Genomic DNA, 23,083 nt, shown 5'->3' with positions numbered 1-23,083 from the left:
AGATTTTTAGACTTTCTGCTATTAAAAGGCAAAAGATTGTCAAAACCAATTGTTATATAACACTGCAACATACTGTTTTTACAAGAGATCTTACCCTAGAATGCTCTATTGTATTAAAATTAGGGGGTTATATCTTTCCCGTTTAAAACACCTTTTTTAAACAAACCTTGTTTTACAATTCTTCTTGATTTTGATTAGGATCGTTCTAAAAAGCTGATAATTCTAAAAGAGAAGGAATCTGTTGTTGTTTGGTTGGGTTTTTTTTAGTTAAGAATAATGCACAATTTACAAAGAAAAGATATTTCAAACTGTTATATTAGTGAAAGTGTTTTGGGGTTTTTTGGGGGGGTTTTTTACTTTTTTAGTTTTGAGGATAATAGACATTTTTCCTTATGACTGTTTTAATTCCAAAATGTTTTAATTCTGAATGGTATTTTATGTCTGAAAAAATCTATTTTGAAAAACTCTGAAATGTAAATATGTTTTAAGAAATATTTCCTCATTTTGTTTCTAAAATAATTTTTCTTTATTTTCATGTGGTCTAACTTAGTTTAACCAACAGTACCACTTCTGATAGGAAGTTTTTCACATAAATTGTCTGTCATATTTACCTTTCATCAAACAATTGAAGGACTGTTCAGACCTAAAAGTTCAAAAAGTAAGTTTTCCATTTTATGAAGTTTTCTACTTCATATAATCCTAATCTAATCTAATTCCATTATTTTTCTAGTCTATGCATTTCTCTTCTCTTACTTTGATTCTATTTCCTACAAACTAAAAAGGAAGAATGTTTTAATTTTCATTTGTGGAATTTCCTGTGAAGACTTATCGGAATAACTCTTCCAGTGAGTTCCAGAATTCCACAGTACAGACATAGCTCTCCACTCTACACTATCAGGAAGATGTAGTATCATGTGGGAAGCACATTCCTGCCTACCCTGAAATCCTGGGGTTTGTGATTAAATTTTTCATGTAAGAGGACTTGCACTGGGTTGATTGAAGCTCCACCACAGTGGTTAGCCTTAAGCTTCTCTGTTGTGACCAGAAATCAAAGTAGCTATTAGACTGCTAAAATTTCCCTGGGAATAACCATCTTCTGAAATCAAACCCGGCACCACTATAGCTGCTGATGGGATGGTGTCAGGGCTGAGATTTTTTTATGGTCAGAAAGTTTCTGACTTCAGGAGGTACATCAGCTTGTTACAGGTCTTGGGCTTTCTGGCCAGCTTCTGTTTGCAGGAACTGCAGACATGCAGCTCCTGGCATGTAGCAGCAGCTACCTAACACGTCCATATGGCTAACAAAATATTCACTACTGAATCACTACTGAATGCTAAATCACTACTTGGGTGTTGAAAGACAAATTTTGTTTTTGTAAAATGTAGGATATATATCAAACTTGTCTTTGAAAGTGGTCGATTTTTAAATTGTATTTATCACTACAATACTACTAAACAATATCAGAAGAGAAACTATCACGGGAGAGTGTATTAAAAGACTGGTCGTTTCAGATTGCTACTTGTCTTTTCTGCTTTCATAATGTTTTCTTTTGGAATTTCTCATTTTCTGGCCTTTCTAGTTGTGCTGTATTTTTTAAGTACTTCAGTAAGAATTTGATAAGCAAGGACTATTTCTTCCATTAACAGCTTACTTTGCAAGAATTCAAAATGTGTACTAGCATCTATTGGGTTTGCAATTTATCCATTTAGTCTTAAATTTTCATCATGTTATTCCTCCTGCACCACCCTTTGTAACCTCAAGAAGCTTCTTGGCCACATTAGGATTCATTTTATTTCTTTTCTGTGTCAAAATTAAATCTATAGTTTTACTTTTGACAAGAGAAAATTTAAAAATGAAGTGTGGAATTTAAAATTGCTACGGCAAGGGCTTTAAATCCAAAAAATAAATGTCACTGGCACACAATCAAAATAATAGAAAGTGCATGTGAGTTTTGTATGGGGAGATTATACTCTTTGGAATAATGCATTATTTTCAGGTTTGATTTTTTTTTTTTCAGTGGAAGAATACATTTAATTTTCTTATTTTCACATCTGAGCACTGGAGCACTGCACTTTGCGGAAAGAGAAATTTGTACCAAGTGGCTACTTTGTTTCTTTTTTCTTTGCTAGCAAACTGAACCTTTTTTCTTGGAGGCCATGGTATGGGAAGGGAAATTGCACCTTAAAAATACCTGAGGAAGTCATATTATTGGCAGCATCCTTCAGAAATACTTTCTCTGTTCGTAAGCTAAGATATATTTTGCCCTATGCTATTATATATCTAAAAACTTGACATAATTTTTCAAAGTACTTTGCACACACAACCTTTGAAGCAGACCTCTTTAATTTATGTGCCTAATTACAAAATTTAATGTGTTGTGTTAAAGTGTGTTTGCATTCTAACAAGAAAAACAGTCCATCTCCTTTCTTTTCCCTTTTCCCTCTTCTAAATACCAGGTCTAAAATTTGCTAAGAGAAAAAACAACAGTGAAGAGAGGGAGATAGGGAAGGCAATTAGTAAGGAAGCAGCAAAGGGGTGAGTTAATCGATGTGTTGACATGCTGGAATGCTGGCACAGTATTTTATTCTTAATTTTTATAACTTGAGCCGATATGACAACTGGGATGCTGCACAGTTGCTGACACTCATCTGTGTATTTATGGGGCAATTAGCAATTCCCTGCACCTCATCTGCAGGTTTTCTTACATAACTGTGCTATTGTTATCTCTCAGTAATAGTAAAATATTAAAGTCTCTGTAAGATGGCTGAAAGTTCTTATTTGCATAGCTATTATTCATCTTATTTCTGAACAAGGACTAAGTCTTTTTTATTGATTAGCTGAGATCCATTTTAGCCACCTTATTAAGAAATAATCACAACAATTCTTTCTGCTCTGATTGTCTGTTGCTCACAGGAACTGCTGCCCAACCAGGCTGCCAACTATTGCCCTAGATGCTAACTAGCTAAATATTTAATTATAATTAGTGATGCTTGAATACCATAATGATGGCTAACACAGGTAACAGAGAAGTACAGCTTTTTTTTACTGAGCTGGGAAGAGCCTTTAGAAGGCATAGTACTTTCTGTATTTGGGGGTTATGTATCCTAGAGAATTAATTGCTTATTCTGTGCTAATGGCAAAACTTAATCTTGGAACTTTGTTTTTCATTCCTTTGGTGGCCATAGATTTGTTTCTGCACTTTCCATTATTACTCAAATAAGTTTAGCAGAAACTCCATGATATATACTCATATATACAGAGATAGCCCCCTTTCCCAGCTCTATCAAAATACAGTTAGGGATCTCAGATTGGTTATCTTAGTGCCAGTCCAGGTTTTGAAGTGCTCAACAAGGATTTTGTTTCACATGCATCAGGTGAGAGGTGTGCCTGCTGGGCTCCTTTCTTGTCTCCCTCTTCCTTTGGTCTTTACCTGAAATTTTGTCTTTGTGTCTGAATGAATCTAGTAGGTAAAGAGGTGGAAACACATCTGACAGTTTCGCAGATGCTGAGGTACAGAGTTGCAACTAGTGAAGCAATTAAAAATCCTAGTTGCTCTCATGAATTTTCTGCATTATACTCTATCTGCAAATCCAAAGGAGCACTAAAGCCAATAATGGCTGACACTGCCTAAAAAGTAAAACTTTATTCAGTTTCCGAGTTTCAGGGTTTGGGTTTTAATGATCTTTAGTACCACAAACCATAAAAATGTGTATGTGTATCAAAAGGAGTAAAACTAAAGAATTGGTTTAGCTCTTTTGGAAACTAAAATAAGACTCTTCCAGAGGATAAAACCCTCCCAGAAATTTCAAAAGCTATAACACCAGAGAAAATTTTAGCTAAAAAAAGGTAAAGTCATAAAAGAAGTTCAGTTGGAATTTTTCTAAGCAATAAGATTTTACTGTCCTTCATATCATCAGTTGCTTTTAACACCTTCTAAACCCAGAAAAGTAAATACTTGATTTTATAGCGAAATAATTATTCACTTTTTATTTCTGAATTATGTAATAAAAATGAGAAATAATTTTACCATCTCTGTTAGAGAAATGTAGGAGACTGAGTAAATTTTTAAAGACTATTAAAGATATAAATTAATTAATTTACAGATATATTTTTTAAAACTCACTGTGCAAACTGAGCTTTCTTGACTTATATATGAAGATTTTCCAGGTAACAATTCTGTCACTGAACAGAGTTTGTTCACTAGAAATGTTTTTTTTTTAATTATGTTTACAATAAAATGTGGCCACAAACCATTAAATTTAGGTCTTTGTATGAAAAAAAATATTTTTCATATAAACATTTTAGGTGTCACAGGTGAGCTAATCTTTTTATCCATTACAATAAAATTCTGCCTTCCAAATACCATTTATTTAGTGTATTTAATATATGTTAGGTATCTGCATGTTTATTGCTGTTTTTAATTATAAGTCTTAAGAGTACAGAGCATATCTTGTTCCCTAAAAGCATTCTAAGGATTTCAGCAGACGTTTGAGGTCTATGCTGCCTCTGAAAAATCAAAATACTTTATCTAGGAGCAGAGAATATGGAGCATGGGATCCCATGTTAACAACTGTAATAACTAATAATAATAAAAAGAGACTAATTTATTTATAAAGGAGAAATTAAGAATTTAATTGAAAAATTAAGTATAATCTTCTCTAAAAGTCCCTGGGCCTTTCAAAGACTCCTTTCCTAGAAGGAAGAGGGTTTAACAAACGAGCAGGTTTATTTTCATTCACTTACTAGCTTAACTTAAACAGCAAAAGCTATCTCTGTGAAGAGACTTGGTCCTAGTGCTTGTGGATGAGGCTTTGAAATTCCAGGAAAATAAGAAGTACCTGCTGCTAACGAATAGAGCAAGGAAGATTTGCTCTCAGCGAATAAGGACCAGTCTGGGAGCACTTTAGCAATCGAGACATACACAAATGCATGGGGTCTGAAGTGTTGCATCTATGGATGATGCGAGAGTTGGCTGTTGGCATTGCAAGGCCACTCTCAGGTGTCTTTGAAAGGTCATGACCATAAGACATTCCTGAGGACTTAAAAACAGCAAACATCACCTGTATCTTCAAGAAGGGCATGTAGGAAGTTCTGGGGAACTACTGGCTAGTCAGCTTCACTTAAGTCCTTGAGAAAGTAATAAAGCCTTGGAAACTATTTCCAAAAACATGGTGGACAAGAAAGTAGCTGAGAGTAGTCAGTACGAACTTACAAAGACGAAATCATGCTTAACCAACCCGTTTTCCTTCTATAATGAGGCAACTAGCTTTGTGGATGAGGGAAGAGTAGTGGATGTTGTTTACCTTGACTTTAAAAGAGCTTTTCATACTGGCTGCAAAACAATCTCATAGAGAAACTGGTGAAGCACTGATTAATTAAGTGGATAGAGAGGTGGATCAAAAACTTGCAGAATGGCCAGACTACTGGATCAGGTTGCCCAGAGAGGTTGTGGAGTCTCTATCTGTGGGGAAAAAAAATGTCTAGACGTGGTTTTTTCCATGTAGATGCAGCTTCTTCCTGTAGCTGACCCTGATTAAGCTGGGGGATTGGACTGGATTAACTCCCATCAAACATCAACTATTCTGTGTTTCTGTGATTCTGTGATTAGAGGAACCACAGAATGGGTCACACTTTACCCCACATCAGAAGCTACATTGAGGGAAACACGTTTATTTCCTTCAAAGCAATAGCTCCCTCTGTGGTTTTTCAGTGCAGAGTATTTGCCTTCCTTCCAGCTTATTTTTTGGCCCAGTACTCTGTTTCTACCTGGACAACATATGTGTATCTCTAGGCTGTGTCCTCTAGTAAGGTTAATTCACCAGTTTTAGGGAAGTATTTGATTTAGGTTGCTCCAGATTAAATGTGTCAATCTTTCTACCTTGAGACCTGAAAATATTTTTTTAGTACAATAGGACTTTGCCCTTAGAGATCACAATATATCTGATTGATTGGCTGCAATCTATAATACTGCAGGTATGACATTATCCTCTTGCCATAATGCTGCTCTTTGTGAGTTCAGCTGAGGTGCAATTTCATCAGAGACTATTTCAGCACTTTGTTTCACCAAGCTTAACCTTAAAAAGACATTATTGATTTCCTATCTAAACCACAGTTTTGCAGACTGCAATAACTGGACAAATTTATATTTATTACAAAAACCCCCACATATGCAATATATGCAATAAGCAAGCTGCTCATTACATGTCTTGAGGTAAGTTATATAAATCATAAACCGCCTTTCCACCACACAATTACATTTTTACTGTAGTGTAGAAGTTCAGACAGAAATAAAGGAAAAACTTCACTTAAATTGCAAACACAAAAGAAAAACAAACCACTGCCTTTTATGAAGAATGAGGATATTGACTTTAATAGTTTCTGAAAATATGTACTTTTTTTTATTAATACTTTTTAATCTAACTATTGAAGCAATTCAAAGCAGGGTGTTAAGGATGAAGCATAGTAAGATGATATGGTTGCAATTATAAGTTAAATCAGCGCTAACTGAAAATGGCTTTTGACCCTGAAAATGGCTAGAAATCTTTATTAAGAAATAAAAGTGTTTTTGAAATTGTAAATAGACTTATTTACAATTAAAGGATTGATGAGATTTTGCATTTTACATATAAATTTGTCTATTTCCTGTATTTTCTGTAATGCTATGAGAAAGGGCATATGTGTATGAACAACAGAACAGAGACAAACTTTATTAAATTAAAACAGATACGTTAGTTAATGAAATTATGGAAATGTATTCACACTAGTTAATAAAGGCCCACTTGTGTACCACATGGGAAAAAGGGATCAGTGAGAGGAAACCTCCAATAATTGATGTTGCTGAGTGTGGGTGTTATACAGATGACAAGACCAGACTCTTTTCTAATAGATTTTTTTTCTTGTCCTTTTAATTTAAAATTAAGAAGGGTACAAAAGAATCTAAAAGGAAAATTATTTTCACCAATAAGATTTACATTTATTCCTCTGGACAAGACACATAGGGCTGCAGTAGTAAGTATCACTGAAATGAGCCCTTTATTTCCTCCTGCACCACCTCATCTATTGTCTGTGCTGAGCCATAATTGCTGAAATTCACAGCAGGCATCTGTTATAAAATTACTCAATTCATTACCCTTGAATTTGGGAAATGAACAATTGCACACAAGAGACATGAGGATTTATAATGATGAAAGTGAGGCAGGAATATTGTTTAATCTTTTTTAGAAACTGTACACAAAATGTCTCCTGGTTTCTTTCAACATTGAGTTTAATCACTGACTTGGGCTGGGAGCACTCTCATATAGACTTGAGAGTAGAAGATTTTACTTGAGTGAAAGGTTTTTTGATGAGAGACTAGTTATTCACATCTGATATTTGGTGAGTTTTCAAGAAACACATCTGGTTCTGAACAAAAATACAAATGAGGAATACTTTAGCTGAAGTAATTTATAGATGGCTGTACTCTCCAGTCAGAATAGCTGATGCCAGTCTGACTATACCTTTCCTCTATTACTCCCATGATCCCTGTGCAGTAATGGTGGGCAAAACAAAGAAGACTGTTTTAAAGCATCTAGATAGAAGCCCTAGAGTTACTATTTCTGATATTTTAAAAGTCATCAAGGATTTTTTTTTCTTTTTTTTTTTAGTCCATCAGTGATCGGAAAAGAGTCGTAGGCTCATTACAACCATTGGTTCTACCAGCAAATATAGGTAGGGTGAGAACAAGTCAAATGAGTTGTGAAAAGAGATAAATTACTAATCATAGGAGTTATTTATTATTAAGCATTGGAGTAAGCCCGGGATGCAGTAAGGCCTGAGCTGGTGTTCTCACAGTTAAGAAAATCGATGGGTTATCTCACGTTTGTTGTCTCTGGGCCTACCTATTAAAATTCACAAGATTAATGGCTAGAAATCTGTTGGTCAAAACTGCTATCTGCCATTTCTTTCCTGAGGAGGGTATCATCCTTTGAAATTACGTAGGTCAGTACTGTTAGAACGAATCTATTAATCTTTCAGAAGACTGAAAGTCTGAAAGCTGGACTAGAGATTTCCATAATCTAATATGGAAATATTAGGGATTATTACTTCTTAATACTATGTTGAGGAAGACAGAGACATTTAAATCTGTGTTATCAAAGTTGCAATAATTGGCAATTGGAGACCTATATTTTCAATTTTAAGTGGAAAAGGTTATACACCAAGTTTATATTAGGCAATAATTGGGCCATTATATCTACAATACACAAACAAATGCCTGCAAGAACTCACTTCAAAATACCTATCTTTGAGGTAGTTTTATAATGTAGCATATTTATATAGCCCTTCTAACACAAGAAGCTATAACAAATTGTTTCAAATTTATTATAATCAGAGTCTGACCAATAGTAGAAAATGTTTTAATAATGAAATCTTAACTAAAGTATGTTTGCAATCTGAAGTAATTGATAGAATTCTTGACAGGCTGGGAAAAACAGAAATATACTAAGGAATAACAAAATAATATGTTGCAGAGAACATTAAAATGTTCTCATATTTATTTCAGTGTCTCACATTATGTACAAAATTATAAATATATGTGAGCTGCAGCCTGAGATTTCTCAATTCTTCCCTTACATATATTGCTAATGTGTTGAAATATTTTGATTTATTTGCCTTTTTCTCCTTTCCCCCATTTCATATATTTATTCAAAAAGCATAGAAAGACAGTAGAATGAAGGATGGTTTCCTGGTTGTCCATGCTTTAGCATTGACATTGACAGATTCCTAGCAGAAATGAAAATGTTTGTAATTTATCAAAAATATTCTAGATCATTGACAAAATACGTATGGGTTCACCATTGTACTTTTCTGAGAAAAACATGACACAAAACAGAATAAAAATAAAATTGATGACACTACTTCATCATCTGACCATCTTCGTAAAGGACATTTTTTTCTATTCTGAAATGCTTTGTTTCTTCTTTTTTAGCTAATGATTAAACTGTAGAGCTGCATTATATATTTACAGAATAGTACTGGCTTGAATTTGAATCTCACCAAAATAAACATTAATTATTAACCCGGAGCAAAAATTTCATTTTACCTGAGTTAACTTTCAAGAGTTCAGTGAACCATGGAGACCTGTGCATTTACTGATGTATTTTCATTTTTATAATTAAAAATTCAGTGCTCTTTTTTTTGCCTTTTTTTGTTGTTGTTCCAATTATCTCCCTGATATTCTTATGCATATTTTTGAGTTAGAGATGATAATTTCCCAGGTAGAGGATGGGGGCTCAGAGGCTTGTATTTAAGTCATAAATGATCTCCTAAAAGTATTGCTAATGATGACAAATCTAACGCAATATGTGTAAATAGTTGCATACGGAACCAGTTTTTTGCACTCACATAGCATACTTTTATATTGCTCCTCATCAGTTTTTCAGTAAGCCTCAGCATTGTACTGCTACTTTTTTTTTTGATATTATGTAGCATTTGATTTTTGTTATGTTACCAAACTCTCTAAAATAATCACTTTTTTATATGCTAAAAAGGCAGTTATTAAGGCATATCTGTGAAGCTATAATACCTTTATTGTAAGGCTTAGAATTGCCAAACATAAGCAGACTCCTCTCTGATGTTAGGCACTTCATAAGTATGTTTACTGGGTATTGATAGAGTATATCACATTTTTTTTGTGCTGTAATATATCTTTGTGGCAACCTTCCTATGAATGTGCTTACAAGGGCAGTCATACTTAAAGATGGGGGACATCATGCTCATCTCACTTTGGTTTGATGCTAGTAACAACTCAATAGAGAAGTCCAGATTCATATTGGTATCACTCCTGATATCTGTAGGCACAACTGACATCAGAATTGATCTTGTAACTCAGTAGAGAAAACACAACTCTGCAGAGAATGGTCGAATAGAGAAAGGGAATGGATTTGGCAGTCAGATCCAAAAATCACAGCCTTAATCAAACTCATATTATTCTTACCAAGATGAATAATTAGTAACTTCATATCAAGCAAAATATTTGGCATGAAATACTACAGTTTGGGGGCTTTTGTAATAGAATTTAACAAAAGGAGAGTTAAAGTCACCTTACTACAGGAGAAATGCTGTCATCAGCTTGTTGTTTAGTAGCTCACACAGTGCGGTTTTCATCCATATGATGACATATTTTCCAGAAATACCAAGATTCAGCTTCCATTTGTGTGCTTTCTGCACGTATTTCTCACCTTTAATCAGTGCTCTCATCACTAAACTGCAGAATATTTGGGGTTGACTTAGGTGATTAGGTGCCTGTTCTCCAACTTCAGCAATTTCATATAAAAAACCTCTGAAGTAGGCGGACTGAGATTCAGATTTTCATCTTTGTGAGGATTTAATCTATATAGCCAGAGAGCCACTCTAGGCTTCTGTACTACTTTTGGCTGGGACAGAATTAGTTGTCTTCATAGGAGTTGGTATGGGGTCATGTTTTGGATTTGTGCTGGAAACAGTATTGATAATACAGGAATATTTTATTTATTGTTGAGCAGTCTTAACACAGACTCAAGGCCTTTTCTGCTTCTCACACCACCCCACCAGCAAAAAGGTGGGGTGCACAGGAATTGGGGAGTGGACATAGCCAGGACAGCTGACCCCAGCTGACCAAAGGCATGTTCTATAACATGCAAAGTCATGCTCAGCAATAAACTAGGGGGAAGGCTGGCCGTGAGACTGTTGCTTGGGGACTGGCTGGGTATCAATTTATTGGTGGTGAGCAATTATTTTCATTTGCATCATTTGTCTTTCTTGAGGTTTATTATTTTACTTTTCATTACAATGTTGTTGTTTTGTTGTTGATAATAATAATAATAATATAACAATAATAATGCAACAACAATAATAAATATTTCCATTACTGTTGAATTACTGTTCAAAAACTGTTCTTTCTGAATCCACATGTTTTTTCACTTCTATTTTTCTAATTCTCTTCACCCCATCCTGCTGGTAGGGAGAGTGAGTGAGCAGCTGTATGGTGCTTAGTTGCTGACAGAGGTTAAACCACGACAGTTTATATAGCTTATTGAATCTTACACAAAGGGAGATAAAGGAGTAACTGTTTTGGGTCATGTTAAGACTCCATCAGGTCGAAACACTGATTTTTTTTTTTTTCCCCCCATGAGAGTTACCTGGCATGGATTCCAGATGTTACCCTTGTCAAGTGGGTTCTATAGCTGCTCACGTGGGACTTGTTTAATCTGTTGAAAGTCTTCTGACTGGTAGGATGGACAGATTGAGAATTAAACTCCTTGATAGTTTGAGGCTTGTAATCTATTTATTTGTAATCTCCCTCCTAACCCCCTTTTTGATGTACCAAGTATTTCCTACACTAACTAAAAAAGACCAAAGGAAGAAGGAAGAATTACTTTTATTTCCAAAGTGTCTAGATAGGTTGTGAAGTTTGAGAAAGTCAAACTCACAAAGAGAGATGGACATCTTGAGTCTAATCAAATGGGATTTCTTTAATTAAATAACTTTGAGGATATTCACCTAAACAATTTGCCTAAACTCAGAGAAAGAAAACATATGAACAATATGAGAGGTGAACTGAGGTTTGCCATATCATTTTACCATTTCTTTAGCCAGAAGATATATTGTCTCAAATGCTTTAGCAGTTAATTTTAATAGATACCAACAGCATAGACTTTTTTTTCCCTTTGTTTTATTTTCTTTTTTGAAAATATTGCAGAGAGCCAAGGTTAGGTGGTCAGCTGTTACATTGTATCCATAGTTATAGATCTTATCTGGCTTTTCTTCTGGCATGATCAACCATTTTACAGTACCATCAAGCTTTTTCAAACCTCTTGATGCGTAGGAAGATGGTTGTTTTACATTAACTCTTATTTCACATAAGCAAAAGAATTCTCTATGCTGATAGATTTATGGTTAAGGTGGCTGTAGAAATGTTCCCACCATCAATGCATAATGGATGCTTTGTCAGTAAGCAATTTACCTCCATTGATGGAGGTGCAATTATCAGCATTGCTGACTGATGACACTTTTGAGTGCATCATGGAGCTTTAGTGTGACTGTGTGTGGTGCATCTGTGGTCTAATCCAAGTAGATACTTCATACAGATCTGCACTGGTTTTGGCTGGGATAGAACTAATTTTCTTCATAGTAAGTGGTATGGGGCTGTGTTTTGAATTTGTCCTGAAAACAGTGTATGTAAGACAGGAATGTGTCAGTTATTGCTTACACAGAGTGAAGGGCATTTCTGAGTCTCATCCTATCTCACCAGCAAGGACACTGAGGGTGCACAGGAAGTTGTGAGATAGCCAGGACAGCTGACCCCAGATATTCCAGACCATATGACATCACGCTCAGCATACAAAGCTGGAGGGCAGGGGAGGAGAAGAAAGAAAGGGGGAATGTTTGGAGTGGCAACATTTGGAGTGATGGCGTTGGTGTAGTTGCCATTATGGCATTGCCCATGATGGGGCTCTGCTCTCCTGAGGATGACTGAACACCTGCCTGCCAATAGGAAAGGGGTAAAGGAACTTCTTGTTTTCCTTGGCTTGCATGTGCAGCTTTTGCTTTATCTATTAAACTGTCTTTATCTCAACCCATGAGTTTTTTCACTTTTACCCTTATGACTCTCTCCCCCATTGCACTGGGTGTGAGTGAGCGAACAGCTACATGGGGCTGACAAGATCAAAGATCATTTAGAGTTTCATTTCAAATACTTCTCTAAACCAGGACTTATGTTCATACTAGTGATTTCAGAGGATGTATGTCCTCTTTAGAAGGGATAACCTGTGCCAAGCTTGGTGAGGTGATTTGTGTCTGTGGTACCATGACTCCAATTGATTAAGTGTTGTTGCAGCAGCAATGGCATGCATCAGTTTTGCTATTCCAAAAACATTCCTTTGCTCAGGCTGTTTAGACTAATGGCAGTGTAATCCAGGTAAGAATCAAAATTCTTGCAGGAGCACCATTTATACTGTATTTTGTTATTCTCAATAAATAATCGCAGTAGTGATAATTTATTCATCACTCGTATTTCATGAGTTTCTAAGCCTGCAGTTTGGGAGATACAGTAAATACAATCAAGATTTCCTAATTATCATGTTTTAACAGATTGTTCATACTTGTTACTGGGTCATTTCATTTTTCAAACTGTGGAAATGAATAAGTGTAATCCCAGTGTATAAAAGCATGTGTAGGGGATAAGTTCATACAGGCTCTCCCTCTGTAGCTCTCTTTATGGATTAATTAAGTTATGCATAATGCTACATAAATCCCACACAAGATAATCAGAAGAAATGACTAGCAACAGCTAATACTGAAAAAAAGCAAGGTCTAAGAAAAATCTGACCTTCTGTACCTTCATAATATATAGGAAAGAGATGCACTGAGGATGCATGTCAGTTCACAACTCTCTTACTAGATAAGTATCTTGATGAGCATCAGAGGAAATAATACCTTAAAAATTTAGGAAATATGGCACCTTCCTGATGCATAATTTTTCTTATTGGATTTCTAAATTTTTATCTCCTAGTTGTCTTAGCAGTTTTCTGGACAGAGGTACATTAAGTGTACTGGATTTAAATGTCTAATGAGCATATGACAACATAAAAGCACCAACACAGGTTTAAGCATCCTGACTGGAAGACTGACATCTATCTTAAATAGAAAATGCAAAGCAATAAGTACAGACTAAAAGAAATATATATATTAAACTTTGAATTGCTATACAAGTCCCAACTGTGTTATTAAATACATTCTATCAGGCCAGGCTTCTTCCAGAGCCAGCAATGAAATTATGTGGAAAAAGAGGTGGTGGGGGGAGGCCCTCTGCCCCAGTTTCCTACTGCATAAGGGTTACACAGCAGCAAGATGGTGTGATTCTTCCAAGTGCCAAAGTACTGGATTCTCAATTACTTATCTTGTTGAGTCTTAAATTAGAAAAAAGAAGAAAAGAAGAAAAGAAAAGAAAAGAAAAGAAAAGAAAAGAAAAGAAAAGAAAAGAAAAGAAAAGAAAAGAAAAGAAAAGAAAAGAAAAGAAAAGAAAAGAAAATAAAAGAAAAGAAAAGAAAAGAAAAGAAAAGAAAAGAAAAGAAAAGAAAAGAAAAGAAAAGAAAAGAAAGAAAAGAAAAGAAAAGAAAAGAAAAGAAAAGAAAAGAAAAGAAAAGAAAAGAAAAGAAAAGAAAAGAAAAGAAAAGAAAAGAAAAGAAACGAAAAGAAAAGAAAAGAAAAGAAAAGAAAAGAAAAGAAAAGAAAAGAAAAGAAAAGAAAAGAAAAGAAAAGAAAAGAAAAGAAAAGACAAGAAAAGAAAAGAAAAGAAAAGAAAAGAAAAGAAAAGAAAAGAAAAGAAAAGAAAAGAAAAGAAAAGAAGAAAAGAAAAGAAGAAAAGAAAAGAAAAGAAAAAAGAAAGAAAAAAGAAAATCAATTCTTTGTGGTGAACTCTTTTGCAACTGATAAGGGCATCTGTGCTGCAATCCTGTACCACCACACCTATCAGCTTCCCACTTTTCTGTCCCTCCCATTCATCAGCTTTTTGAAACTGTAGGGAATGAAGCAAGCACTGGCATTGCACTTTCCTGACTCTGCAGTCAGCATTCTGGAAAGCAGTCTGTGAGACCAACAGAGAAGAGGTTAAAGTGTTCCATGTCTTGCACTTGGTTACTAACCTTTCAGCCAAGAGGGAATTGCTCTCCTTTCATAGAAGTCTTTCAATCTCTTTGCATTACTTTTGGTGCTGTATAACATTTTAAAAGCTCCGTGACTGACAGACATGGCCGGAGGCAGAGCTCTGCTGGGAGAACTGTAATGCACAATCTTCTCAGCAAAGAGAAGTAGTATAACAATTAAGTTGAATACAGTATGATTTTGGCATTTCTGAAGTAGTGCAAATTATCTCAACACTTCTTTTATTTATTTTCACATCCCAGCTCTGGCTGGACAATTCAAAATGAAACTTTGAGTTCTTTGTTTAGTTTTATTTCTTTTGTATTTTTCATGGTTACTGTGATTTTGCCATAAAAACTCTGCAACCATGGATCAGGAGAGGCACAAAGAAATACATACCAAATACATTAATATTGAGTGCAGATCTCCAGTGTGGTTGGGTCTGCTGGAATAAAATCCATAGGCTACAAATTATAGTGCAAGTAAGAAATTTGTAACCATTGCACTAAAGAATAGTTTGCTCTAAATGAAATGTTTTGAACATAACTTAGGAATTTTTTTTAAGGGCTCATGAGCAGGTGCGAGTTCTTTTCTCATTTTTATCCTTTCTGAAGATAGAACTAAAACATTAACTTGCACTGTATACCTTTACACCAGTTTTTTTACCGTCTTTTTTATTAAGACCTAAAAGATAATCTTTGAAATCTTACCCTGAATTTAGAATAGGAAGTTCAGTTATTTGTCTAGGGTGGGGTTTTTTTCTTCTTTAAGAATTGTTAGGTTATTGAGGCTTCTGATTATAAATCCTTTCTATTTAAATACTGCAGCATGTACCTAAGAAATAACAATTTCTATGTTATTTATTTTTATGGATAGTAGTAATATTATTCATAAGGAAAATATAACCTTTGGCAGTATTTGAAAATGAAAAATATATGTGGTTAGGTACTTTATGATTCTTCTTTTTAGAGGTCAATATCATGTCATTGATTTTTAGGCAGAACTCTATTGATTTGCTAGAAACCTGTGCTTAAAAATCAATGACACAATATGGTCCCAACAAAGTGGTGAATTCCATAGTGCTACAAATTGGTTTTTTTTTTTGTTTTGTTTTTTTTTTTTATGTAAAATGGACCTATCTTAAATCCTACAGGCAGTATTTTTTATACCTGGCAACCAGCAGACTGTAGAGAAGACCTCAAGATGCTTTTCTAGCAGAGAAAGTAAGCAAAGAATTTCTGCTCTGGACAGTAGGATGGAAGACTGGCTCCTCTCTTTTCAAGAATTTTCTTTGTAAATCTGGAGTAAAAGTATTTGATATCACTGATGGGTAACAGTTTTCTTTGAAAACTAGGTCATAAAGCAAAGGCTATGGGCCTGTCCTCTGACAGACACAAAGGGAATGCTAAGCAGAGCAAGCACAACATATTTCTGTAATCACTGCACAATGTTCTAGAGCAGCTCAGTGCTACAATGGCAATAGCAATCTCTTTTAAACTGTGATTCTTAATCTTTTTCTTTGTCTCTAGAAAGTAACTAGGTGTGAGAATTTTGATAAATGCTTCAATGTAATTTTATGTAATTTGATGTTGCATGTAAATTTCTTTTATAGGTCCCTTTAGATGGAATTTAATGCAGCAAAAACCTTGTCATCAGAAGGATTAATGCCTGCGTTAGTATTTCTGCAATAAAATTAGAAGCTAAGTTGTGAAGGCCACAGACACCTCAAACCTGGATTCATCTGCTCTGCATTAAGTGCTGGAGTTTTTATTACTTGCTGTAGGGAAGACATTGCCAATGCTTACAAGAAACTGCTTATCCCTGCTTCTCTGGGTCCTGTTTGATGGAGGTCTCCTAACGCCACTGCATCCACAGCCGCAAGAGATTTTAGAAGCAGAGCCAAGAGAAAATGTTGTCCCACTGCCAGGGAGGAGGTCATCTGCTCAGCGAGTCAAACGAGGCTGGGTGTGGAATCAATTTTTTGTGCTGGAGGAGTACATGGGCTCTGAACCTCAGTACGTGGGAAAGGTAATTTTTTACTATTTCTTTAAAAGTTTAAATGATAAAAATAGAAAAATGTATTATAAATGTGTACCTGTTTCTGGTGGGACAAATCGTCTTCAACTGACAGTAGTTCCCTCTGTTTATTGCTTTTACCATTCAGCCTCTCATATAGCCACTCTATACTTTCTATCTTTGCATGTTTGTCTTATTTCCTTATTCTTGGTTTTGGAAGAAAACAAAAACAACAACAAAAAACCAAAGGGATTTCTGAGATAAGTTTGTGGTGCATTACTAAATTTAATTGAGTCTACAGTAATAGCATACTTGATTTTTAGCAATGAATATTGGTCTGATATCAAGAGATAAAATTTAAAACATAAATCTCTAGCCCAGAATCCACAGACATTTCTGTGATTCGTATGGTTAGTCCAAGTCAGTTTTCAGCTAATGAAGACACCTATTTTTTGCTGTCTTATGCCTCAGTACCACCTATTTTATTTCTGATTGTTCAGGTTGTTTTCAAGTATTTCTAATATGTTTTATTGCTTCATAATTCAGACTCTTGCATTATAGGTTTTCTAGTGTGTGTAGGCATGCACATTCGTTCATGCAGAGAATTCATGCAATTCTCTCATTATATGACAACTGTTTCTGTAACAGGGCATAAGTAATTGATAGCCAACTACTTGAGGTGTGTGTGAGAGGGGTGAATTTAAATAATAGAACTTTCAGACAGGAAAGCTGAAAATGAGATCTGAAAAAAGTCTTAGCAGAGTATATAATTGGATGCTGTGCGTAATTTTGATTTTAAGGACCTTAATGTAAATAAGAAGTCAGGGATTTGGTTCCTGGGTCCCCAAATGCCACTTCCCTCGACAGCAAGGTTCAAATACTCCTACCAAAAATGAGTCATGATGCTTCAGTTTTTACTTTGATACTATTTTGTAACTGTTTTTAATGTAAAAGCTGTGATTTTTTTTTCCCCTAAATATAAATTAAATTAGCAGGAAATTAATTTCCCTCTTATTCTTCCAGAAATCTATTTTGAATTGAGGATGTATAAATAAAATGTGGTTCACCAGATTATTTAACAAAGCAGCCAAAAATTTACTTGCATATTACACATGTAGACATTTGTGTTAAACACTAAAATATATTAGTCAAAACAATTTACAAAGCAGTATGTTTATGGCACAAAGATAATATAATGAGCTTGTTTTACAGTCTGAAGAAAGAGGAACCAAATAATGAAAAATTGCATATTAGTGATGTCCAGTTGATACAAATTACACTTTCTCTAACACACATCTTTGATCTGGCAACTTGCTAAATATGCAAACAAGGACTCTAATCACATTCAGTGCTGTAGCACAGGCAACGTGATTGTTGTGCTTTTTACCTCAGAAGACAGAGATGTTATTGCTGCACCATTATATTTCACTACTCTTTATTGCTTTATGTAAGATTGTCTGGGTAGTCATTTAGGGTCAGTTCTAAGCTGCCAAAATAATATTAATTCTGCACTAAATTGACTATTATTAATATAGTGATGGGTCAGCTGCTTCATTCTTTCTGTGGTCCATTGACTTTAAGTTTATGATCAAGATTAGAACTAATGGAATATTTTCATTAAGAGTAACACTTATCACAGATTTACCTGGCATATCTGTACCTCTTGAGACTTTTTTGAACTGTTGCAAGTTGTGGAAAAGACACTTATCAAATATGAGGAAAAAAATCTAATTGCAGAGTAGCACACACAATAGTGAAGCTTCTCGACAGGATATCATATACCACTGTAACCTAATAAACAAAATAAAATACAGAAGGGTCTTAGTGGTGAAATACAAAATAAACTAGGATGTTTACTTAGAACATCAGTAACATTAAGACAACTTGCTTTTAGCATAGAGCATTTAATTCCAGATTATAACTTTTTTCAACAAATTTTGTTGGCTGCTTCATGATGTTTTTTACAACTTGTTATATCTATATTAACTACTTGCTTCCACATATCTGACAAAAAAACCCAACTGCCAGTTTTTGTATGTCATCTTTATTGAATCTGTTATGAAAGCCCACGAGAGATGGAGATGTGTTTTCCCCTTATTTTCCACAAAACCTCTCAAAGAAGGTATAACACTGAATGGGAAAAGTCCCTCAGAGAAATTGCACTTTTAAATCCATATAATGAAAGCCAAGCTTAATATAAATTCAAACCACTGTCAACATACTGGAATATACTCACCAGTAGCTAATCAATATCTTTAGGTCTTATGTAATTTTTAAAAATCGCATACAATTTTTAAGGTGTGAAATGCAGTTGATTTCTTGATTAATTGCAGAAATTAGTTTGCAGAAATAAATTATTTACCATAATTAATGTTTATTCTAAAAGCATATATTTACAAAGCAATTCTTTTTATAATGCTACTGTTCTATATTTTAAAGTGGTAATATGTGTATGATAAAGTGTAGGATATTTTATGTGACTTGAAATCCCAGGGTTTTTATCTTCTCCCAGCCATGATAGCCAGATAGCTGTGCATTGGCATTTACATTACTTATTATAGAACTACTGCACTAATAATGTCACATTAATTTATAAATAGGAGTTTAATGTATCTATTAAAACAGCTGACAGTTTCACTAAACAGTTAAGGGTGACTAGTTAATTTTGCAAACCTCCTGTAAGAGAATACAGATTTACAGCAATAACAGCATCTTAATTCCTTTCATGTCTGTTTTTAGGAAACTGTCTTAAGAAGTGTTAGGTTACAAATCAAAATATAGTTTATAAACTGATGGAGATTAGTCTAGCTTGCAGGTGGTGATCTTGAAATAGTGTTGCAAGTTGACATATTAAAAGCATTTAACCTGAATATTAGAGTTTGGAAATTTTCTGCTCGTGTAATCTGGAAGAGCCATAAAAACCCATCAGAATGCTAAACAAAAGATAGCCCCTTTACCAGGCATCCAGTGAGCAGATCCAGTCTATAAAGCAAAATTAGGATATGGCATTACTCTGTGACCCATGAAAATGAAAGGGATGCTGAAAGGCTTGCTGTAAAATAAGACTTGCACAGTTACTTTGCAGTGCTTTATTTGTTCTTCTGGTACTGTGAAGCCCCAGAAGGCCAGGCAAAATAGCACATGCATGGATGAAGACAAAAACGTTCACGATTTTTTTTATGCAAAAGCTCAATTCTCAGTGAATGGTGACAGAAATCATCAGAGTATCAGGTCCTCAAGCATGACCAAGTCCCAACACAGTTCATAATCACAAACAAGGTAGCAATTTTAATTGCTGTTAGCCAAGGGTAGCAACTCCACTGGAACACCATAAATCTTTCTGCAGCCTTTCTTAATTGCTGTGTTTCAATAGTGACATGCAGAGGCAGCAAAATAAACTGAACGTTCAAGAAATAAAATAGACAAGAACAGTATACGTTCTTCATTGTCAAGATAGTACTGGTAAAGGTTTTTAGTTGTGATCCATGTAGCATGCCTCCCTTTATGTGTGTCTTTGCATTCCTAATGTGTAAATGCATTGCATCTTTCTTGTGTTGTACACCTCCACAGTTGCTTTTAGTTAGGATTTTTGCTGTCTGTCCTCAAGCTTGTGGAGATACGAATATGGCAACTTGTACTGGAAGAAGACTGGGTGCATAGGAAAAGATTGCAAAGTCCTCTTCTATGGAATGGCTATTTCTCTTCTATTTTTCAATGTGAAAAAAACAAACAAACAAAAAACAAACCCAAAAAATGCCTCAGCTTGCCAGATATTTTTTTGCCAATGAACAACCTATGTTTTGCAACATTTTGTTCTTTAAACCTCTGTCATATTATACACACACATACAAACTACTACAGATATTTTTTACTAAGAAAAAGATACTGTAAAAATTAATAGTCATGACTGTTCTGTGGCAGTACAGGGTGCATGTAACAATACGGTATTTTTCATCTGAGTCAGTCCTGAGAAAGCCTCATCATCTTCAGAGGTTTGCCTATATATCAAGGCAGAAACAGTGCTGATTTGGAGGAAGCAGAGCTCTGTATCTGTGACCAGATCAAAGTGCTTTTTTAAAACCTAATAATTTATCTTCTGCATTTGAAATATGAGCATAGAATTCATTTATGCTTTTTGTAAGGGATAGTTTTTAATATAACTGAATTAATGTTGACCACCTTCCATCAGGCTTAAATCAACACATTCTTCTGAATACAATATCATTTTACAGTTATTTTCCCTCTTGGGTGAGCGCCTGGATGACAGAGAAGTCTGTAAAGGAAATTTTGCACTGTTTGTGTAAAATCTGTTTAGACAAAAAATTTTACAGTGCTGTGGCTTTCATTTTGGCATCATTTATATGTAGTGAGTTAACTTGAAAGAAAAAAGTTAAGGAAGAGAATTTGCAGTAAATTTGAAAACCACTGCCCTTTGAAGAAAAAAAATGCTTAAGTCTGTTCATAACTGTACTCTGATTAATCTGATTTTTTTTTAAATTATATTTTTACTAGATTTCTGTCTAGAGGGTCACAATAATATTTCATTTCAAGTTGTCCAAAGGGTTTTTCCTGGCCTATCAGATTCCATGCCCACAACTGAAGTCACAATATTAGAGAGACCTGTGTACCTTTTCCATTAGACATTTGCACAGGGACATCATCAAGGAGAGGAAAATTTTTTCAGGGACTGCTGCTAGTAATGTATTAATTGATTCCCCATGATGCAGGACATCACAGTTACTCATCCCTGGATGATTTTAATATGAAAGATATGCTATTTATAAGAATGATCTTGTTCAATACATCATACAAGAGTTCATATACCCACCTCTTCACAGTGAAATCTTAGTTAAATCTAAGGTCTTAGTGGTCCTTAGAAAATAATTTGAAGCCTAATCAGGCATGATCACATTAACCTGGTTTACCAAACTGGCTTACTGAGCTTATACCATGCACCTTTTCAGGTAAAGACACTGTGAAAATTTATTACAGATAAGAAAATTGACGAGGAAAAATGAAATGGTAAAAAAAAGTGTAACAAATCAGAACTGGTAGCAGAACTCTGGCTTTTTTATCTTGCTGTATGTCTCTCTCACTTATGTCTGACTGGTGAAAAAAGTGATGACATTAAAAGCTTTGCATCCTGTATATTGCATAGAGCATGAGACACAAAGCAATTTTGACAGTTGCACGTGAAAGTGTGAGAAGGAAGTGGAACCATGGAAACACAAAACCCCCATGAGCAAGTCAGACAAGCATTTAATGTTTACTCTTGCGAGGTTATCTTTTTACAAGGTATATGAAGACCTAGTTTTATTCTTACATGTGGTAGAGGTGAAAAACTTAAACAGAATATTTCTTATTGATCTAATGGCTTCACTTTATTGATTTACTTAGATAGCTCATAGCAGGACATTTATCAGCAAAATACTGGTAGTAGTAACACCTCTTGCCTGTGGTCCTTGCATTCATGAAAATTTTATGAGACATTTGGAGATGAAACAGAAAAGAGAACTATGTTTTCACTGGTTGTACGGGAGACAAGAAAGAATGAGTTTGGGATGAAGAGAGATCAAGATAAAAAGGAAGGACCAATTTCTTGAACTGTCACACATTTTAGAGGATGTAAAAAGTTGAGGTCATTGTTCTGAACAGCTAAGGAGGTCACAGACTGAAATATTTCAAACTCTCAAATTTAGCAGGCTGTATTACACAAGAGTTCAGTGATCAGTGTAGGAAATTGAAAACCTATGGAGATGGTCCTCCTAGCATGAAGTGACTGGCTCTCACAAGACCTCTGAACAGAGTTAAGTGGATGGTGCTGATGGAGCTAGCATTATGTCTGACATTTATATTGCCAACACAGATGGAAAAATAAAAATGAGGTTATACAAATTATCTGCTAAGGAAAAACCTTATATCTATTGTAGTTTTATTTGGAATGTTTTTGTATAAATGGCTTCATCTAGGCAGGAAGTTTATTTGAACTGGGAAATATATGAAAGGATAGCTTAACAAATATTTATAAAATTCTCTGAAGGACTTGAGGTGAATAGACAAACTAGAATACAGTTACTGCTTTTAATCCAGGAAAATCTGAAGATTTTAAATATAGTTAATCTAAATCTAGAGTTTGTCTGAGAATGTCTGATTCACTGGTAGATTTGGATATAGTGTTTCTGACAGTCAGATCAGACACAGGCATGTATTATGTATGTTGGCAGTGCAAACCGAATTTGTAACTAGTGAAACATTAGACCATCAATTACAATTGAGCTGAGATCATGATATCTCCTTTCTGGAAGAGCATCAGAATGCCAAGTAAGAAGTTAAATAGAAATTTCCAAGACAGCAAAATGTAGGAAAGTGTTAAATACCTATAGCCATTCTGATATCTGAGTAACAATGT

The 23,083-nt window shown here is 34.8% G+C and overlaps 1 protein-coding gene across 3 annotated transcripts in view; it reads left to right on the top strand.

Annotated features, from left to right (window-relative positions):
- LOC113997535 (cadherin-12) overlaps nucleotides 1–23,083 on the top strand; it is a 347,586-nt gene that overhangs the window by 181,749 nt on the left and 142,754 nt on the right. For 2 of the 3 annotated variants that reach the window (XM_039378099.1, XM_027739466.2), the window contains one exon: nucleotides 16,271–16,686. In XM_039378099.1, coding sequence (XP_039234033.1) covers nucleotides 16,456–16,686 — 231 coding nt within the window. In that variant the 5' untranslated portion in view covers nucleotides 16,271–16,455. Of the gene's footprint in view, nucleotides 1–16,270; nucleotides 16,687–23,083 lie in introns of those variants that run through there. The other variant, XM_039378100.1, reaches the window with a different exon arrangement.

Source organism: Pipra filicauda, unplaced genomic scaffold (assembly GCF_003945595.2).
Source record: "Pipra filicauda isolate LSUMZ 115617 unplaced genomic scaffold, ASM394559v2 scaffold99_size2403431_pilon, whole genome shotgun sequence".
NCBI lineage: Eukaryota > Metazoa > Chordata > Aves > Passeriformes > Pipridae > Pipra > Pipra filicauda.
The sequence above is the reverse complement of the archived record's forward strand: the minus strand, read 5'-3'. Positions and strand labels throughout refer to the sequence as shown.